Source organism: Bos indicus x Bos taurus, chromosome 8 (genome assembly GCF_003369695.1).
Source record: "Bos indicus x Bos taurus breed Angus x Brahman F1 hybrid chromosome 8, Bos_hybrid_MaternalHap_v2.0, whole genome shotgun sequence".
Taxonomy (NCBI): domain Eukaryota; kingdom Metazoa; phylum Chordata; class Mammalia; order Artiodactyla; family Bovidae; genus Bos; species Bos indicus x Bos taurus.
In genome coordinates this window covers 70,519,871-70,537,461 of record NC_040083.1, presented here as the reverse complement: position 1 = coordinate 70,537,461, position 17,591 = coordinate 70,519,871, and the positions used below count along the sequence as shown (strand labels likewise).

The 17,591-nt window shown below is 43.0% G+C and overlaps 1 protein-coding gene across 6 annotated transcripts in view; it reads left to right on the top strand.

The window, feature by feature from the left end:
• Window positions 1-16,101, top strand: part of ENTPD4 (ectonucleoside triphosphate diphosphohydrolase 4) — a 36,454-nt gene extending 20,353 nt beyond the window's left edge. For 4 of the 6 annotated variants that reach the window (XM_027549929.1, XM_027549926.1, XM_027549930.1 and 1 more), the window contains 7 exons: window positions 2,611-2,670; window positions 2,949-3,103; window positions 4,709-4,875; window positions 7,471-7,795; window positions 9,670-9,755; window positions 10,603-10,764; window positions 11,902-16,101. In XM_027549929.1, coding sequence (XP_027405730.1) covers window positions 2,611-2,670; window positions 2,949-3,103; window positions 4,709-4,875; window positions 7,471-7,795; window positions 9,670-9,755; window positions 10,603-10,764; window positions 11,902-12,130 — 1,184 coding nt within the window. In that variant the 3' untranslated portion in view covers window positions 12,131-16,101. The remainder of the gene's footprint in view (window positions 1-2,610; window positions 2,671-2,948; window positions 3,104-4,708; window positions 4,876-7,470; window positions 7,796-9,669; window positions 9,756-10,602; window positions 10,765-11,901) is intronic. The other 2 variants (XM_027549931.1, XM_027549928.1) reach the window with 1 other exon arrangement.
• The last annotated feature ends 1,490 nt before the right edge of the window (window positions 16,102-17,591 follow it).

Sequence of the window (17,591 nt, the reverse complement as noted above, 5' to 3'; positions counted from 1 at the left end):
TAAGACTCATGGATATCCTAGAAGAAGAGAAAGGGAGAGAAGGGAGCAGAGAGCATTCAGAGAAATAATAGCTAAGAATTTCCAAAACCTGAGGAAGAAGCTGGATATACAGTCCACAGAGCTAATGGAAACACTTTGTTATTCAACACAAAAGACCTTCAAGACACATTAAAACTGTCAAAAGAGTGATGAAAAAAGTTTTAAAGGCAGCCAGGGAAACAAGACAGTAATCTACAAAGAAACCTACTTTAGGCTGTCACCAGATTTTTCTGGGAAAACTCTACAGAGGCCAAGGAGTGGAATGACATATTCAAAGTATTGAAAGAAAAGTTTGCCAGACAAAAATACTCTATCCAGTAAAATTATCCTTCAGATATGAAGGAGAAGGAAAGGCTTTTCCAGATATATTCAGGAACACCGTAGGGCTTTCCTGGTGGCTCAGTGGTAAAGAATCAACCTGTAAGAAAGAAAGAAGTTCATCATGGCAATGATTTTTTTGGATAAGACACCAAAAGCAAAAATCAACGAATGGGCTATATCAAACTCAAAAGCTTCTGCACAGAAAAAGAAATAATTAACAAAATGAAAAGATAGCCTACAGAATAGGAGGAACTTTTTGCAAATCATCTTTCATATAAGTGGTTAATATCCAAAATATATGTAAAGAACTCATATGACTTTAATAACAACAACAAAATCTGATTTAAAAATAGGCAGAAGAACTAAATAGACATTTTCAAAAGAGGGTGTCAGAATGGCTAGCAGGCACATGAAAAGATGCTCAATATCACTAATCATCAGGAAAACATAAAACCACAGTAAGCTATCACCTCATACCTGCTAGAATGGCTACCCTCAAGAAAACAAGAGATAGCAGGTTCTGATGAGAAATGGATGAAAAGGGAATCCTTATACACTAGGGATGGAAATGTAAATTGGTCCACCACTATGGAAAATAATATGGAAGTTCCTCAATAAAGTAAGTTCTCAGAAATATAAATGCTGTGTCATATGGTACCCCTAATTTCATTGAAAGTAAAGTGAAAGTGAAGTTGCTCAGTCGTGTCTGACTCTTTGCGACCCCATGGACTGTAGCCCACCAGGTTCCTCCATCCATGGAGTTTTCTAGGCAAGAATACTGGAGTGGGTTGCCATTTCTTTCTCCAGAGGATCTTCCAAACCCAGGGATTGAATCCAGGTCTCCCACATTGCGGGCAGACGCTTTACCGTCTGAGTTGGGTAGATCTTCCTGACCCAGGGATCAAACCCAGGTCTCCCGCATTGCGGGCAGATGCTTTACCATCTGAGTCGGGTAGATCCCCTGGAGAAGGAAATGGCAACCCACTCCAGTACTCTTGCCTAGAAGAGTCCATGGATGGAGGAGCCTGGTGGGCTGCAGTCCATGGGGTCGCAAAGAGTTGGACATGACTGAGCGACTTCACTTTCAATGAAATTAGGGGTACCATATGACAGCATTTATATTTCTGGGTATATGCCCAAAGGAAATGAAAATAGAATTCTGACAAGATACATGTACTCCCATGTTTATTGAAGTGTTATTCACAATAGCCAAGATACAGCAACAACTCAGGTGTTCATCAACGAATTAAAGATGTGGTACATAGAAAAGGTGAAATCTTATGTAACCAAGAGAAAGGAGGAAGGATATCCTTTTATTTTTGACATGGTTGACTTTGCACATTATACTAAGCGAGGTAAGTCAGAGAAAGACAAATACTATGTGATACCATTTATTTGTAGAATCTGAAAAAGTCAGAAACCAGAGTAAAATGTTGGTTACCAGGGGATGGGGGTAGGAGATAAGATTAATGATGTTTAAGGGTAGAAACTTGTAACACTAGATGAATAAGCCATAGAGAGTTAATGCATGGTATAGTGAATAGAGACAATAGTACTGTACTGTAATGATGTGATGATAATATTGCTACAAGGGCAATCAGGTATAAATGTATCAAAGTAACACACTGTATCACTTAAATTTACACAGTGTTACACGTCAAATTTATTCAGTTTTGAAAAGTTGGACAGGGCTTGAATTGTTGGACTCTGGAGTTTGGGCTTTGTTTTATGGATCAGTCCAGTAGAGAATAGCGTGAGTTGGAATGGGAAAGTAGGAACAAGAAGGTCAGTTAGACTGCTATACCAGATTAAATAAAGGCAATAATGAAAACAGGTGAGGATCGGATGTAGAAAATGTTATAAAAAGAGAATCAGACTTGGGAACTGAGTGAGAGCGTGGGATAAAGGAGTGGAAGAATCAGAGTTCACTTGTTTTTAAAACCTTGCACTCGATAGATTTAGCCTCAAAGTGAAAACTCCAGTATTTCAAAACAATCTCCAAATTTCAAAGGAACACTAGGTCCTAGGGAATTATATTTTCAACACATGCAAATGGTATGAAACTACAAAATTAAAAGTTGAGAGTTCTTGGAAAACCACTGGAAAAAGATAAAAAAACACCAGTAAAAGTGTATTTCTTCAGATAATGTTTTCACAGCTTGTCGGGATAAAATAAATGTCTGCACAGATCGCACTGATCAGAATTACATAAACTGTTTTTAAACTTTACTCTTCTTACAATGTCTTTAGGTGTCTATGCTTGGATTGGCATTAATTTTGTCCTTGGACGATTTGAGCATATCGAAGATGGTAAGTACTGTGTTCCCAGTGAATGTGTCTAACTGAACCTCTGTCTTTTTCTATTTCATGCAAAGCGTAGAAAAGGAGCTGAGTCTTGTGACACAGCTGGGTGTGGGGGAGCAGCGTGGGAGGCACTGCTGTCACTGAGTGAACTTGATCTTAGTGGGGAGGAGCGGGTTGGGTCTCCTAGATACCCTGGAGCCCACCATGAAAGCAGGATGACTGTTTGCAAAATTGTGCTTCCCTGCATTTGTTCCGTTCCAATGGATGTTTCTTGTTCTTTCCAGATGATGAGGCAGTAGTGGAAGTTAACATCCCTGGTAGTGAAAGCAGCGAAGCCATTCTTCGTAAAAGAACAGCTGGTATTCTAGACATGGGAGGCGTGTCAACCCAGATAGCATACGAAGTACCCAAAACTGTAAGCTTTGCCTCCTCACAGCAGGTTATTATCTGTACAAATTTCCTTCCTTTTGGTTTGGTTTTCATTTAACATGTCTCCATCCATTTTTGTTTTGTTTTCTGAGTCTGAACACATCTTTACTGTGCTTGCTGAGGGTCCCGCCTTCTCAACCCAGGCGACAGGAGACGGGAGGAAACCAAGGCAAACCTCCACTAAGCCGTTTGTGTTTGTTCATTGAAGTCAGCTGGTTTGTTTTCTGAACTTACGTAGATTTTCCTTTGGTGTGTATGTCAGCCACACACTTGAGTTTTTATTTCTGTTTCCAGTCACTTTTTTTCTCAGCAGGTATCGTAAAACTTAATATAATAGTGTCAGATTTCTTAAGTTGTAATTGGGAAAAATTACTTTTATGTGGGGGGGCAAGGATGTGTGGTCAGACAGCTCTCCACTTTTCTGGTAAAGACTGAGGTTTGTATCCACTGGTCCGGGTTTCTCACCTTGTGATCCACTCTGTCGTTCATCTGCTCCCCTGCCTCTACCTCTAGTTTCCCAGGAGGCTGGGCGGCCTTGTGTAGAGCAGAGGCGGTCCAGATGGGTTCCCAAATTGCTCTGTGTCTTTCGCTCTTCCGTTCAGTTGTAGATTAATACGAGCAGAGAGAGTGGTTAGAAAAGAGTGGAGCTGGACAAGCTTGGGTACATTGTCACCCTGTCCTCTCTAATTGTGGGACCTTATGCAAGTCACTTCACTTTTTTGAGCAGGTCTCTTCAGCTGTAAATGTAAACGCAAGTGTCTCTGACAGAGAATTATTACAAAACTGATTGAGGTGGCACATATAGTATATTTAACGCCCTGCCAGACACCATGTCAACTCAGTAAACATTGATGTGTTTTTGACATGTTTATTAAGCGCCTTAGAAGAATGCTCTGTAAATTCAAGTATTGCAATTTGTGTTTCCTACTTCCCATCCAGGCATGCCTCTAGAAACTATTACACTCTTGGTAAAAAGTCACGTTTTCCCCTCAAAGCAAGAAACTCAGAAAAGCAAATTTGGGAAAAAATACTGAAAAATCAGGAATAAAAATTTCCCATGGATGCATCATCCAAAAAAAAAAAAAGATAGTGTTTTGGTGTATTTATTTTCATTCTTTTTCTACCTCCTCATAGTTTTTAAAAATATGGTTGTTATAATCTTACTGTTTGTCCAGAGCTTTGTCCTTTATTGAACAGTGCATAAGCATGTTCCTCCATAAACTGCTACCATAATAACTAACCCCTCCCTGGAATTGTGTATTTCAATGGCATCCAGTATTTTCTGTCACAGAATTGCAAAGGACGTGGTTGTGTATAGAGACTTCAATGTTGAAGACTATTTTCATAGTGTGGGATTTCCTGAGTAGATTTACTAGATCACATTGTTAACATTCTTTTTAAAAAGTCATTTTGGTATCACAGATGTGCAGCCCACCTGAAATTTTTTGTCAGGGTTGTCATGTTGAAGTAGGAAAGATGCTTAGAAGGATCCTTGGGAAATGCAGGAGCAAAATGTTTGCTCCTTTTAGATGAGACTCTTTCAGGATCCCTCTTTTTAGAAGGAAGTAATTATTTTTGCTTAAAATACTTAAGTTTGTGGCCCTTACGTCTGCAGGAAGAAGTAGCTAAGAACCTGTTGGCTGAATTTAACTTGGGGTGTGACATTCACCAAACGGAGCATGTGTACCGTGTTTATGTGGCCACGTTCCTTGGGTTTGGTGGCAATGCCGCTCGACAGAGGTATGAAGACAGAATATTTGCCAGCACAGTTCAGAAGAACAGGTAAAGCACCTTCCACTGCTCAGCCACGACTTTGAAATCTAGGTCTGTCCTCATAGAAGACATACCCAGGCGAAGCAGGAGCCCTCAGTCAGCAGAAGAACGTCAGCACTGCTAGCTGTTTACCGCCCGCCCAGCCTGCTGAGCTGGGGAAGAAATTCAAGGGTGCAGGGTCCTGCCTTCAGACCCAGGGCTTCACTGCTGGATTAGAGGTCTTGCTCTCAGGATATTAAATACTTTTAAGCCCTGGGTGGTGCTATTCCAGATTGTCAAGTCCTGGGGAAACTCAGTACCTGGGCCACTCGGATTTCCTGGTGGCCCACAGGATGCATTGGTGGCGTTGAGTTATGAGATGGCCTAATGTCGTGGAAACCAGCCTGGGCGGTTATGTGGTAAATACGACTGTAGGAAGGAAGTTATTCATAAGAAAGAAATGATCCAGAAGTCAAAGTTTGTCATTTTAAGCATCTTTAGCAGTAACACTTTTTAAAATGAGTTTATGAAGATTTCTGGTATAGAAAATATCAAAAACACCTTATCAATTTTAATTTATTTTATGTGTTTAAGTATGTACCAAATATTTATTTAAAATTAGTCCATTAGAACAGAAAAGCTGTTTGGATGAATTAGAAAAACTCTGAAATCTGGGGTTATGTAAAGAGTTATTAATTACTATGCTTTGTTTTGTTTTGATATAACAATTTTGAGGGGAAAAATCCTGATTTATAGAGCTAAATGATAGTGTATTTCTTTGACCAATTTGACCTTGTTGTTGTTGTTGAGGTGTAGTTGATGTACAATATTATATAAGTTTCAGATGTACACCATAGTGATTCACAGTTTTTGAAGTTTATACTCCATTTATAGTTATTATAAAATATTGACTACAATTTAATCTTAATAAACCTGTGGCGGCCTAAACTTTAAGAAAGTCCAAATCAGAGCCATTTAGCTCCTCATTTTCCAGAAACTTACATGTGTGAATAGGAAAAGCAGTAAAAACTTTTTCTTTTTCTGCTCTACATGTTGGTTGAATAATGTTAGGTAAGAGATAGTAAGTAGTCCCAGTTTCTTTTTAAAAATGGCATATTATAGCATACTTTGCTAAAATTATTTTTAATCATATTCTTAAAATAGAAATATTTTATAAGGACATTTAATTTAGAACTTTGGAGAAATACCTTCTTCTGCAGCCCTAATTTTTACTAATTGGTTTTAATGTCAAGAAGGTTGTATAGTGGGCCGTGGAGTGGTACTTCTTAATTTAGACATAGAGCAAGAAAAACCTGTAGCATGAAATACACATTTAGCTCATCCTAGATTTATATAATCATTATAAATATTAGTCATCACTTTTTACATATGTCCTGAATTGAGCCTTCAAATGCATATTTATCTCTTTGCCATTAGTAATGATGATAGACTTTTTAAATTATTCAAATATTTTAAATTAATGGCAAAGACTTTAATTTATTACATGCACATCCATTTTGAGTTGCCCTGATCTTATGTCAGTTGAGTGTCAGGTAGAAACTTGACTTAATTTCAGTGACTGAATGTCAAATTCAGGTGCCCTCCTAATAGTTCAATACCTTTTAGGCCCATGGGATTTCCTGGTGTCAAACACTAACATAACTTGAGCTTTTCTTTAGCGGTGAAGACACACAGTAGGATGACAGATCTGGACATTTCATTGGGAGGTAGCAAGTGTAGAGCATTTCAGTGAACAATGTGAAGATTTCTACAGGACTTCTCAGAGCCCACAGTACAGTAAAATTGTTATCTGCTGCAGTTGGGATCAATAGTTGGTTAACTTAAAAAATTCAGTTAGAGCAGAGAGTTGTAAAAATAGAATCAACCTCAAGCATTTTGTTCTAACTTGTGTATTCAGTTGCCAATCTTTTGCTCTGGACTAAAAGCTTTTCTTAGGCTGCATCTGTCATTTCTCTGGCAGGCACTGCACCCACTTATTTGATACCATTTTGGCTTTCTTTCAAGAATACCAAAGCCTTAAAGACATCTGTGAAGCAGTTTGATACTACTTTCTGTCTAGATTTTTACTAATTTTTCCAAACTTAAAAAAAAAATCTTGCTAATACCTAATTTGACACCAGTTTTCTAGCATTTTGCCTTTATCGTATTTTTCTAAGGCATCTGACCCAGCTTTCATAAGACCAGTACCTTCTTTTTACAGTCACATTTCATCTATATATAATTAAAATCACAGGCATTTGTGGCCAAAATGGGGCTGGGAATAACACAGTGAGTGGGCGTTGGACTGCAGTGAACAAGAGACACGGAAGAGCTTACTAACTGTACCCTCAGCGGCGGAGGACATCAGGCTGTGTCACAGGGCACGGAAAGCATCAGTGATCTGACCAGGTCCTAGTTTCACTGGCCCCCATTTAGGTGTCTGCTGTACTCAGGTGTGTGCTATGAATCTCCTGGAGGGGCTCAAGTCTGTGTTTTTCTAGCTTGATTTTTCCTGAAACCCTTTTGTGTTCCACGGGACAGAGTTTGGGAAACACTGACTTGCAGCCACCTTCTTCTTCACAGTTTTCTGTCAGTCTCATGATGAAGTTTCTCTTGGTCCTGTAGACTCCTGGGGAAACAGACTGGACTAACTCCTGACACTCCGTACCTGGACCCCTGCCTACCCCTGGACATCAAAGACGAAATCCAGCAAAACGGACAGACGCTGTACCTGCGGGGGACGGGGGACTTTGACCTGTGCCGGGAGACCATCCAGCCTTTCATGAACAAAACAAACGAGACGCAAACCTCCCTCAATGGGGTCTACCAGCCTCCAATTCACTTCCAGAACAGCGAGTTCTACGGCTTCTCCGAGTTCTACTACTGCACGGAAGATGTGTTACGGATGGGCGGAGACTACGACGCCACAGCATTTACTAGAGCCGCCAAGGTAACTGTCCAGGGAGCTGGTGTAGGCAGTGACAGCCCCAGACTGGAGCAGGACATGGGAGGTGGCAGAAGGCTGTGTGCAGCGCCTTAGCAGCCCTGGCTGGGCCTTGGTTAGGTGAGGGGGACAGTCACAGCAGAAGCCAAAACACCCCCCGTGAGCCAATTTCTGCCCCACTCCATGGACTGCACTGCCATCATGGCTCCCACACGTAATAGTGTAATTCTGGTCCCACAGCTCCTCACAGCTTCCTGCCCTTTGCTGCCAGCACCCCTCTTCTCTTGTTCTCCCTGCCTTCCTGAAAGCCCCCTAGGCTCCAAGCCTGGGCAGTCGCCTCCCTTGGTCCTCTGACCTGTAGGTTCTTGGCTGGTCTCATCTGAATTCATGGTTTGCTGCTGCCTCCCAGAAAGAGGCTCCACATGTGACTCCTGCCCAGTGCCTGCTAGCTCTCACAACTCCAAACAACCCCTCCTGTCTCCCCATTCTGTTCTGCTGTGTTGCCTTGATCATGGCATCACAAGCCATCTAGTCCCCCTCCCCTCCCCCTGTCACTCATCCATCCCTTCCCGTACACCCTGTTACAGCAATCATTAAGCATATTATTATACGTCAGAAATAACTTTTCAGCCTCTGCTCTCCCTGCTTTCTGTCCCACCCTCACTGTCCCAGTCCTGGACTCTGTCACTTGCACCGTTGCAGGAGCCTCCCTCTGGTGCTCCTGCTCTGGTCTCCCTCCCATTATTCATTCTCCGCACTGCTCCCCAGTGTTCTGTCTGAAACCCAAGTCTGCCACCTGGTCTCCTTTTCAGAGTCTTCAGCGTTTCCTCTTGCTTCTAGGATGAATTTCAAATACCTTAGTGTGTCTGCTGCCCCCGCCCCCGCCCGCGTCTCCCCACCCAGCACTTTATGCTCTAATCGTATCAGAGATTTGTTTCCCTCCTGTCAGCGCTCCCTTCCATCTTGTCTTCAGCCGTGGTGTTTCCTCTGCCTGACAGGCGTCCTAACCCTCTCACCCCAGGCTGAGCACCATATTTTCTGTGTCCCCTGTCTTGAGTTTCACTGCTTCTCTGAGCCTCAGTTTCTTTACCCTTTAAACAGAGTTTAGAATAGCAGCCATGTCAAGGAGCTGTTTTAAGCATTACATTCAGAAAAGGTGCTGACACAGTGTTCAGTAAGTCTTAGCTCTTAATATATACCTCTGTACAAGTGACATCAGGAAAAGGTGGCATCTCTTTCCCATCTCTTGTAATCATCCTGGTGTGCCCAGGGGCTTTCCTAGTGTCTCACATGGTAAAGAATCTGCCTGCTCATGCAAGAGACTCAGGAGACCCAGGTTTGACCCCTGGGGCAGGGAGATCCTCTGGAGTAGGAAATGATTACCCACTCCACTAGTCTTGCCTAGAGAATGCATGGACAGAGGAGCCTGTAGTCCCTGGGTTCGCAAAGAGTCGGACATGACTGAGCAACTGAACACACACACTGAGTTCCCAGAATACCATGTAGCCATGGACCTAGGTGTTAAGTCTGAATCATCTGAGGTACAACTTCACTTTTCCAAAATCTGTGCCAGTCACATGCAGTCACGGGGGGAGAAACTCAGCAGTTTGGAAGAGGTTGCTTGTGGGCAGTGAAACTCTCTGTAACAATGATCTTGACCAAAATTTAAGATGAAAAACAAGCATTGTCTCTCTCATCAGTGAAGCATTCACGGAGTGTGTGTGTCATGTCCTTGTGGGATATGGACATACATTAAGCTTGTGTTTCCTAATTGGAAGGATATGTTCATTATGAATATGAATTTGGTCAATACTTTTTTTAAATGAAAAAAGTTTAATAAACTTTTACTAGGGATATACTTGGGGTGAAATTTCTTTCAGGATTATTGTGCCACGAAGTGGTCGATCCTGCGGGAACGCTTTGACCGAGGACTGTATGCCTCTCACGCCGACCTCCACAGGCTCAAGTAAGTCATGGACAGAGAGCCCAGGGTACGTTGAAGAAACTGTGTGTCCAGTCTTGGCCCCAGTCTACCTTTGCGTCCTCATCGGTCCCTGCTCTTCCACATCTGCCCAGGGTCCTTTCAGATGGATGGCAAAGACTTGCCCAAACATATCTTGCAGTCTTGGACTCCGTTTTGGTCTTCCTTCCACCTGGGATTCTCCTGTGCATCTTTTGCCATTGATGCGCTGCCCAGAGGTCAGAGGTCAGAGGTCAGAGCTTTTTTCCTCTGTCCACTCAGCCAGGCTCTGTCCCTCTCTCCGAGTCTCCAGAGCCCTCATTATGACTCTGGCACATTTATCATATTCTGTTTTGTTTTATGACATTTGTTGCTTTTTAAAAATCCTTTGCTTAACCACATTGGCTATGTTATTATTTATGATGATATTGTATTACTTGCTTAGCCCAGCACTTTGCAAAAAGCAAGCCTCTGATAAATATTTAAAATCATAGACTACCAGAGCCAAAAAGGACCCTCCCATGTTCTCATTATATAAAAAAGAAACTGAAGTTCAAAGAAGGTGACTCTTGCTCAGTATTTATTCAGAAAGGAGTTAAATGATGGAAAGCCGAAGGGGAAAAATCTCTCATGGGCACCACGTATTAAATTACATAGAGATCAGGTTTCATGGGCGAATCAATTTGACAGGTGAAAGATGTGGGACAAGGAGTATAAACCAAGCGAATCAGCTGGAGATGCTGATTTGGCCCTCAGGACCAGCCTCGTGAAGTCCATCACAGAGGGCAAGATCAACCACAGGGGTGTGTTTGGACCAGTGACTCAGTCCCCTTCATGTCTGTGCCATTTGTAGGTATCAGTGCTTCAAATCTGCCTGGATGTTTGAGGTGTTCCACAGGGGCTTCTCGTTTCCTGTCAACTACAGAAATTTAAAGACAGCCTTGCAGGTTTATGACAAGGAGGTGCAGTGGACTCTCGGAGCAATCCTCTACAGGACCCGCTTCTTACCCTTGAGGTAAGGCTGGGCATCTGGTAACAGAAATCTAGCTGAAGGTGCTTCTCTGCGTCTAAGGGATCGTGGTAGCATGGGTGTGGGCTTTTGGGGCGTTGTTAATGCTGGCTGAGGGCAGATTGGGAGCATGGCGGGGTTGGAGGGGTGGGGAGGGAGGGCTTCTGACTTGGTCTTCCACACTGGTGCATCCTCCCCTCCCATTGTCATCAGCTCTCTGTTCCCTAGCCCCGACACAGAGGGGTCCATTCTAGGGTCCTTAACCCTTATGGCCTTGGACCACTTCCTGAAATCTTGCTTTTAGTGCATAATATAAATGCAAAAGTCTATAGAGGAAACTGTTATATTGCAATATATTTATCAAACATTACAGAAGACAAACTTGTGATTTGTAGTGTATGTTCTTCCTTATTAAAACTTTAGATAGCAAGACCTGGCAGCAGAATTCATATTTTCTGGAATTTCAGTGTAGTGATACCTGTTGATAGTATTTTGAGGCATCTGCAGAACACCCCAGTGTGATGGAAAAGATCTGTGAGTTGTACTAGGAACTCACATGTCCTGCTGACACTGTAGTGGTCTTTGTCTGCATTCACATTCAGTGGAAATACTGCATTGCAGCCAGAGTCATAAAATAAAGACATGTCTTCTTCCCCTTTCACATTCAGACCTGGCTGTCAGTTGACCCCCACATCAGAACCCTGGTTCACAAATAAATGTATTAGCTGCTTTTGGTTTTGTTTTTCCCTTCATTTAATTAAGCCTTGCCCAGCAGCATATTTAGCTGGGTTAACAGCAGAAACTGAGAAGTAGGTGTTACTGATCACAAACATGTGCTTTGATTCCACATGGCTTCTGTGTATTAGTGAAACACAGTTCTAACTTTCTCTGATTTTTGTTACCCAAACCAGAGTGTTGGTAAAATACACTTTCATGTGTTACCATTTTCATACTCAGAACCACCCTCTGCTGGGCCGCATTATCCTGCATTTTAGAGGTGAGGGAACCGGGTCTGGGAGACAGAGGTGACAGTTTCTGTCTGGTCCTAAACCAGGTCCCCCCTGCCCGGTCCCTGGGCACCGTCACCTTGCATCTGCTGCCTGCCTAGTTAGCCGTCCTGTTTATTCTTGTTCCCCGGGGCAGAGACATCCAGCAGGAGACCTTCCGGGCCAGCCATGCGCACTGGCGGGGCTTCTCCTTTGTGTACAACCACTACCTGTTCTCCGGCTGCTTCCTGGTGGTCCTGCTCGCTATCCTCCTCTACCTGCTGCGGCTGCGGCGCATCCACCGGCGGGCCCCGCGCAGCGGCTCAGCTGCCGCAGTCTGGCTGGAGGAAGGCCTTCCGTCCCAGAAGATAGCTGGTACCTTATGAACCGGACTCCGAGCCCCCAGAAGACTCTACAGGAAAAGCCATTTTTGCCTCAGGGTTTCTCCTCTTCATTCTCACTTAGTTTTGCTTTTCCTTTTCCTTTTTGTTCCTTGAAACAAAACCAAACCCCACTGTTAGTAAACTCCACTCTCCTAGAAGTATTGCGTCCAGCTGTTCTGTGTACAGCTTTGAATGGAGGAGTCAGGAAAAGGGAGCATCACTTCATTTTTGCTGCATAGACTGTCTGACAAAAATTACAAAGATTTTGGGTTGTTCTCTAAGGCATATTCGATTTTAAACAGATGCACTTTGATACTGGAGGAAAACAGCAGGCTGTCCTCTGTCAGGGGAGTTGGAACTGAGGGGTGACGCTTTCACAGAACCAGAACACGTTCTCACTGGACTGATCATCCCTGTTTCTGTCTTGAAAGCTCTCACCTAAAGAGGGAGATGCTTAGTTTTATTTATTGTTCAGGGCTCTTACTGTTTATTTTCTTGGCAGGTTTAAAAAACCAGAACCATTTATATCCACAGTAGGTAGGTATAGGCACCAAGAGGTAGCAGTTTTTAAAATTGATAGGAAGAGACCTGAAAAAATGTGAAAATGACCAGAGTGCTGTGTGTGTGTGTGTGTGTGTGTGTGTGTGTGTGTGTGTGTGTATGTGTGTGCGTGTGCGCGCGCCCAACACCAATGGGAGAGAGTGAGAGAGTACAGTGCTGTCACTTTTAAAAGCACATGCTTCAGAGTCTACTGTTGCATTTCATTTCATTTAGAAAAAAATCAGTCCTCGATACCAACCACAGGCAATTACTTCCTTCATCCCATCTTTCAGCACCCTTAGAACACTATGTTTTTGACTGAGTTGGAAAATTCATAGTTTCACTGGTTTTAATGTTAGAACTGGAGCTGGTGTCTGCCAACTGGCATGTCTGTATTTCTCATTCATTTGTGGTTATTTAATTGTGCTCTGGTTTCTTCCACCTACAAGTTGGTATCCCTCCTGCCCTCGTATTTCAGAGACTTGGCTTGATTGTTGTGGTTGAGGTAGTCCTGGCAGGGCCACTGTAAAGCCACAGGACTAAGAGAAAGAAGAATCAACTCACATTTTGAGGAAAACAAGTTTGACATTTCAAACAAAAATCTAAAAAGTCTGTGAGATGGGTGGTTTTTTACCTATTTATTTAGTTCAGAAACTTTGGACATTCTCATACATAGTTTTTTAGATGATGGTGTGTGTGTGTGTGTGTGTGTGTGTACACATGCATGCACGCCCCTAGACTATTTCTTAATTCCACAACAGGTAAATCCATCTAGTTGGTAACAGATTTATATTTTGAGAGTCATCAGCTGCTTTTTAAAAGAAACACTGATGAGAGAAAGAATTCAGGTTTTTAAGCCCTTATTTAATTTAGAAAAAAAATTGGATATTCATCTTGTCTAGTAATTACTTAAAAACCTGACATACTATATGTTGATAACTTAAGAGATTACAGATTTAAAAAAAAAAAAAAAAAGAGATTACAGATTTATGAAAGAAATGCAAATCCTCTGATCCTGCTCTTCGAAGTGAACATTCTAACAATGGAAAAATTGTTGGTAGAAAGTTTGCCTCTCAGATATCAAGAAGGTTGGAGGAGCTAGATGGTGTCATAGCATCTCATGTGTAGAGAGACTTAAGAGAGGATGGAGACAGGTATTTCTCGAAAAAATCCAGCCTCTGAAATGCTGATCTCCACCTGTTTAATTCCTTGGTTCCTGGTAAACACTGTTCTTTTTCAAGGCACAGCCACACCGTGAGCTGTGTCGTGAGTACCCCAGGGGTAGAGAGCTGGCATGCTTCTCCTTGGCTTCTTAGAGGGGTTGCCCTGCGGACTGTAGGTGGCATTAGTGATGAACAAAAAGTAAGTTTACACGTTAGCTTTTCTACCACCAGCCATGTGGAGTAGTAAGGCCCTAACCTGCAGGATGAAAATTTCCTAGTACCTGGAATATGTGATTTTGCCTTTCAGATCACGACAAGGATAAGCTAGCACAGGTAGGTTTAAGTGGGCGTAAATTAAGACCTCCTACGGTAAACAGCCACTTTTTAGATAAAGGGTGCTAATGTGGTCCAGCTCTGTATGTTTGGGGAGTGCAGCAGAGACCAGCATGGAAGATCCAAGCTTGACATCCATCTGCCAGGACCTATCTCAGTCTCCAAAAGGAGTCCCCAGATTAGGGTCCCAAGGCACAGTGGTCTTGTACTTTGCATAGTTCGGAGCTGTGTACCCCATCAAAGAAATCCCAGCAGAGGCTTGGCAAGCCATCACCCACAGGGAAAATCTGGGAGACTCTTGAGCTGAGAATGTGTTTTCAGTTTTTTTGAGGTCATTAAAGGAAAAGTAACCGATACACACCAGAGACTACATGTGACCTGTAGAGCCTCAGACACTTACTCAGTGTCCCTTTAGAGAGGACGCTGCTGAGCCTCCACAGAGGGTCCATTCAAGAACGGATATCCAGTGCCTTCTCTCTATTTAGAGAGGTCCCTGCGACCAGCGTGAGCACAGAAAGAAGGGCCAGAGACATGACCAACTGCAATCTGAAAATAGTTGTGGATGTGCCAGAATCTCACTCATCTTTTTCTCTAGGTACTTTTCAAGATTGGTTTTCTAATAAACCAGATAACATATTCCCCCCTCCCCCAACCCAAATTTAAAACATGCTGTTGGGGGGTGGGCGCTCACTCTGCCCTGTTGTGACATCAGCAGGCACAGGAGGGGCCTAATTCTGGAAGCAAAGAAATAATGTCAATTAAGGGCTGGCTAAGAAGGCAGTAAAGTGTGAACACTTTTAGTGACAGAAAGCAGGAGAAATCAGATGGGTGGGAGGGAACTTGCTGAAAGCCTCGAAAAGAGCAGTGTTCTGTGTTAGCTTTCTGTTGGGTGGAAAGATTCCTCAAGTAAACGCTTCTGTTCATCATCCTACCTGTGCTGCTCCTTTTTAAACCTCCAGAGAATGTTCTTGAATATTTTACAGTCCCTGCAATGACATCACAGTAAAAGTACAAACAGACTGATTGGTCCCAGTGGTTTTTGCACATTCTCGCCCTAAACCACTGGCTTTTTGCAGCTCCCCAGCTGGAAGCTGGGGAGACCCCTTGCTCTCCTGTCACCATACCTGTGCACGCAGGTGGGAAAGCTCTAGAGTACCTGGTGTTTAAATCTGAAACTCAGATTTAACATAGGATACTTCTCCATCTAAGAAGCATGCACCACTTAGCAAGAAACTCAAACAGGCAACTGCGTTTTCCAAGCTTTTTTTAAAAAAAAATCAGCTTTAGAATATTGTGTGGTTACGTGCAATGAGTGCAGCAGAACTACCTACAAGTAAATTATTTAGTTATTTATTTCTCTTTCAGGGTTATGTTTTTTTACGTTTTTATTGATTGTCCTCTTCCGTAGTGAATGAGGTGACCAACCAAGGAGAATTCTGTGTTCTGTTACTGAGATTTTATTTCGAGGTTAGGAATTATACAAACTAAGGGAGCATCTCTAAATGTTTTTGATTTAAATGGTGTTTTCCATTCAAAGAATAATTGCCCTCGGGCAGTTGTGCTGTTGTATCATTTTCTGTGTTTGGCAGCCTCACCCTGCGACACTCCAGAGGGATGGGTGCTGAGAATAAAGTGGAAGTTCATCTGATGGCCCATAGGTTCTGTGTGAGCTTGCTTGCTTGTGGTTTGTAAAGAGATTTTCCTCTGATGTTTGAATCTTGTTACCTGTTAGAATGCTTAGTTGAACTTGAATCTCAATTCAGTAAAATAAATTGTCTGAGTCTGACTACACACTCCATGCGTTTGCTGTATTTGACAGGCGTGGTGGAGGAAGGGGTCCCGGTGTCCTTCAGCTGGAAACCCAAATATATGATGAGTAGAAACATTCACCACGGTGTAATACTAAGCTATTCATCAACAATAAAGGCCATTGAAAGACTACTGTTTATATAAGATTGTCATTTTAAAGGACCCATTAACTATATCTCCGGTGGGTCAGACGGTAAAGAATCTGCCTGCAATGCAGGAGACCTGGGTTCAATCCCTGGGTCAGGAAGATCCCCTGGAGAAGGGAAAGGCAACCCACTCTGGTATTCTTGCCTGGATAATCCCATGGACAGAGGAGCATGGTGGGCTACAGTCCATGGAGTCGCAAAGAGTCAGGATTGAGCGACGGAAACACATTAACTATGTATATACATAAAAGGAAAAGAAATGATCAAATGTTATGCATTTTTGTCTTATAAGTAGTAAAATAATTGCTGACCTTATATTACACCATTTTACAATTAGATCTAAGTTTAAAACCATTGGCTTTTTTTCCAGAGAAGCATGAATCCCGTTATTAATGTTGCCAGCAACTATTAGAAGCTACCCCTATTTTTCAGCTGTTTGAGAATATCTAAATAGGGCTGCAGGAGGAAGGACCTGAGCCATAACCTGAAAATAGATGTTAAGAGACAGATGGAAAGGAAGGGGACCGGCTGTTAAGAACAACAAAAATAAAAGCAGGGCAGGTTCGGGGGAGGCAGAACCAAGTGGGAATGTTGGAGGGCAGTGAGTGCAGGGCAAAGAACCAGCCAGTGAGCACAGGAAGGAATGGTAACGTTAAAACCTGCTTAAATAATTCTTGAGGCAACGCAGTGAACACAGGCCTCTGTGCCTGAGGGTAAATAAATTATATCAAAGCCTTCTAGAGATGTCTACATTTTATTCCACTTCTTGGAAGAGAAATAAGTGCCTGTTTCCAGCAGACTGCCCTTGTTAACAGACCTGCAAGGCAACAGTTTTGGGTTTTGGTTTTTCATCTGTTTCTGATCCCCCATTGAGTTTGGAATGCAAAAGTGGATCTTTTTTTTTTTACCCTGAGATCCCAAAATGCTAATGGATTGCACAGAGGGGTTTGTGGTGCTCTCACTGTCCTGGGAGCCGGGAATGTCATCTCTGTCTGAGACAGAGTATCTTCTAACCGAAAGTCATCAAAGACACAGGAGCTTAGGAGCGCCCTTTCTCCCAAAGCCCAGTGTGTATAGATTGGGGCTTTGCCTGGAGCTGAGCCTCCCACCCAGAGGAAATCCTACACCCCAAGGGTCCTCTCCAGCCCCGTCCTGTCTGGGAGCCTGCTGGCCCCAGCCTGTGATCTGCTGCCTGTTGACAAAAGGAGAGTTGATTGAGCTGTCACGTTTCCCTTTGTCCTCAGCATGCTCAACTCTCCCTCCTGCTCTCTGTTAGTGCATCCATTAAGGCTGACGAGAACCTGGCTGGAGGTCGAACTTCTTGGACTTCTATCTGCGCCCATCACCTTTGATCCTGTCTGGCAGGTGGATTGCATCCGGGCTCCAGACTTCACGGCCACTTAAACATTTCTGTCAACAGCCCCATTGTGTGTCCGAGCGCCAGACAAGAAGGCTCAGCCTTAAGACTTGCAC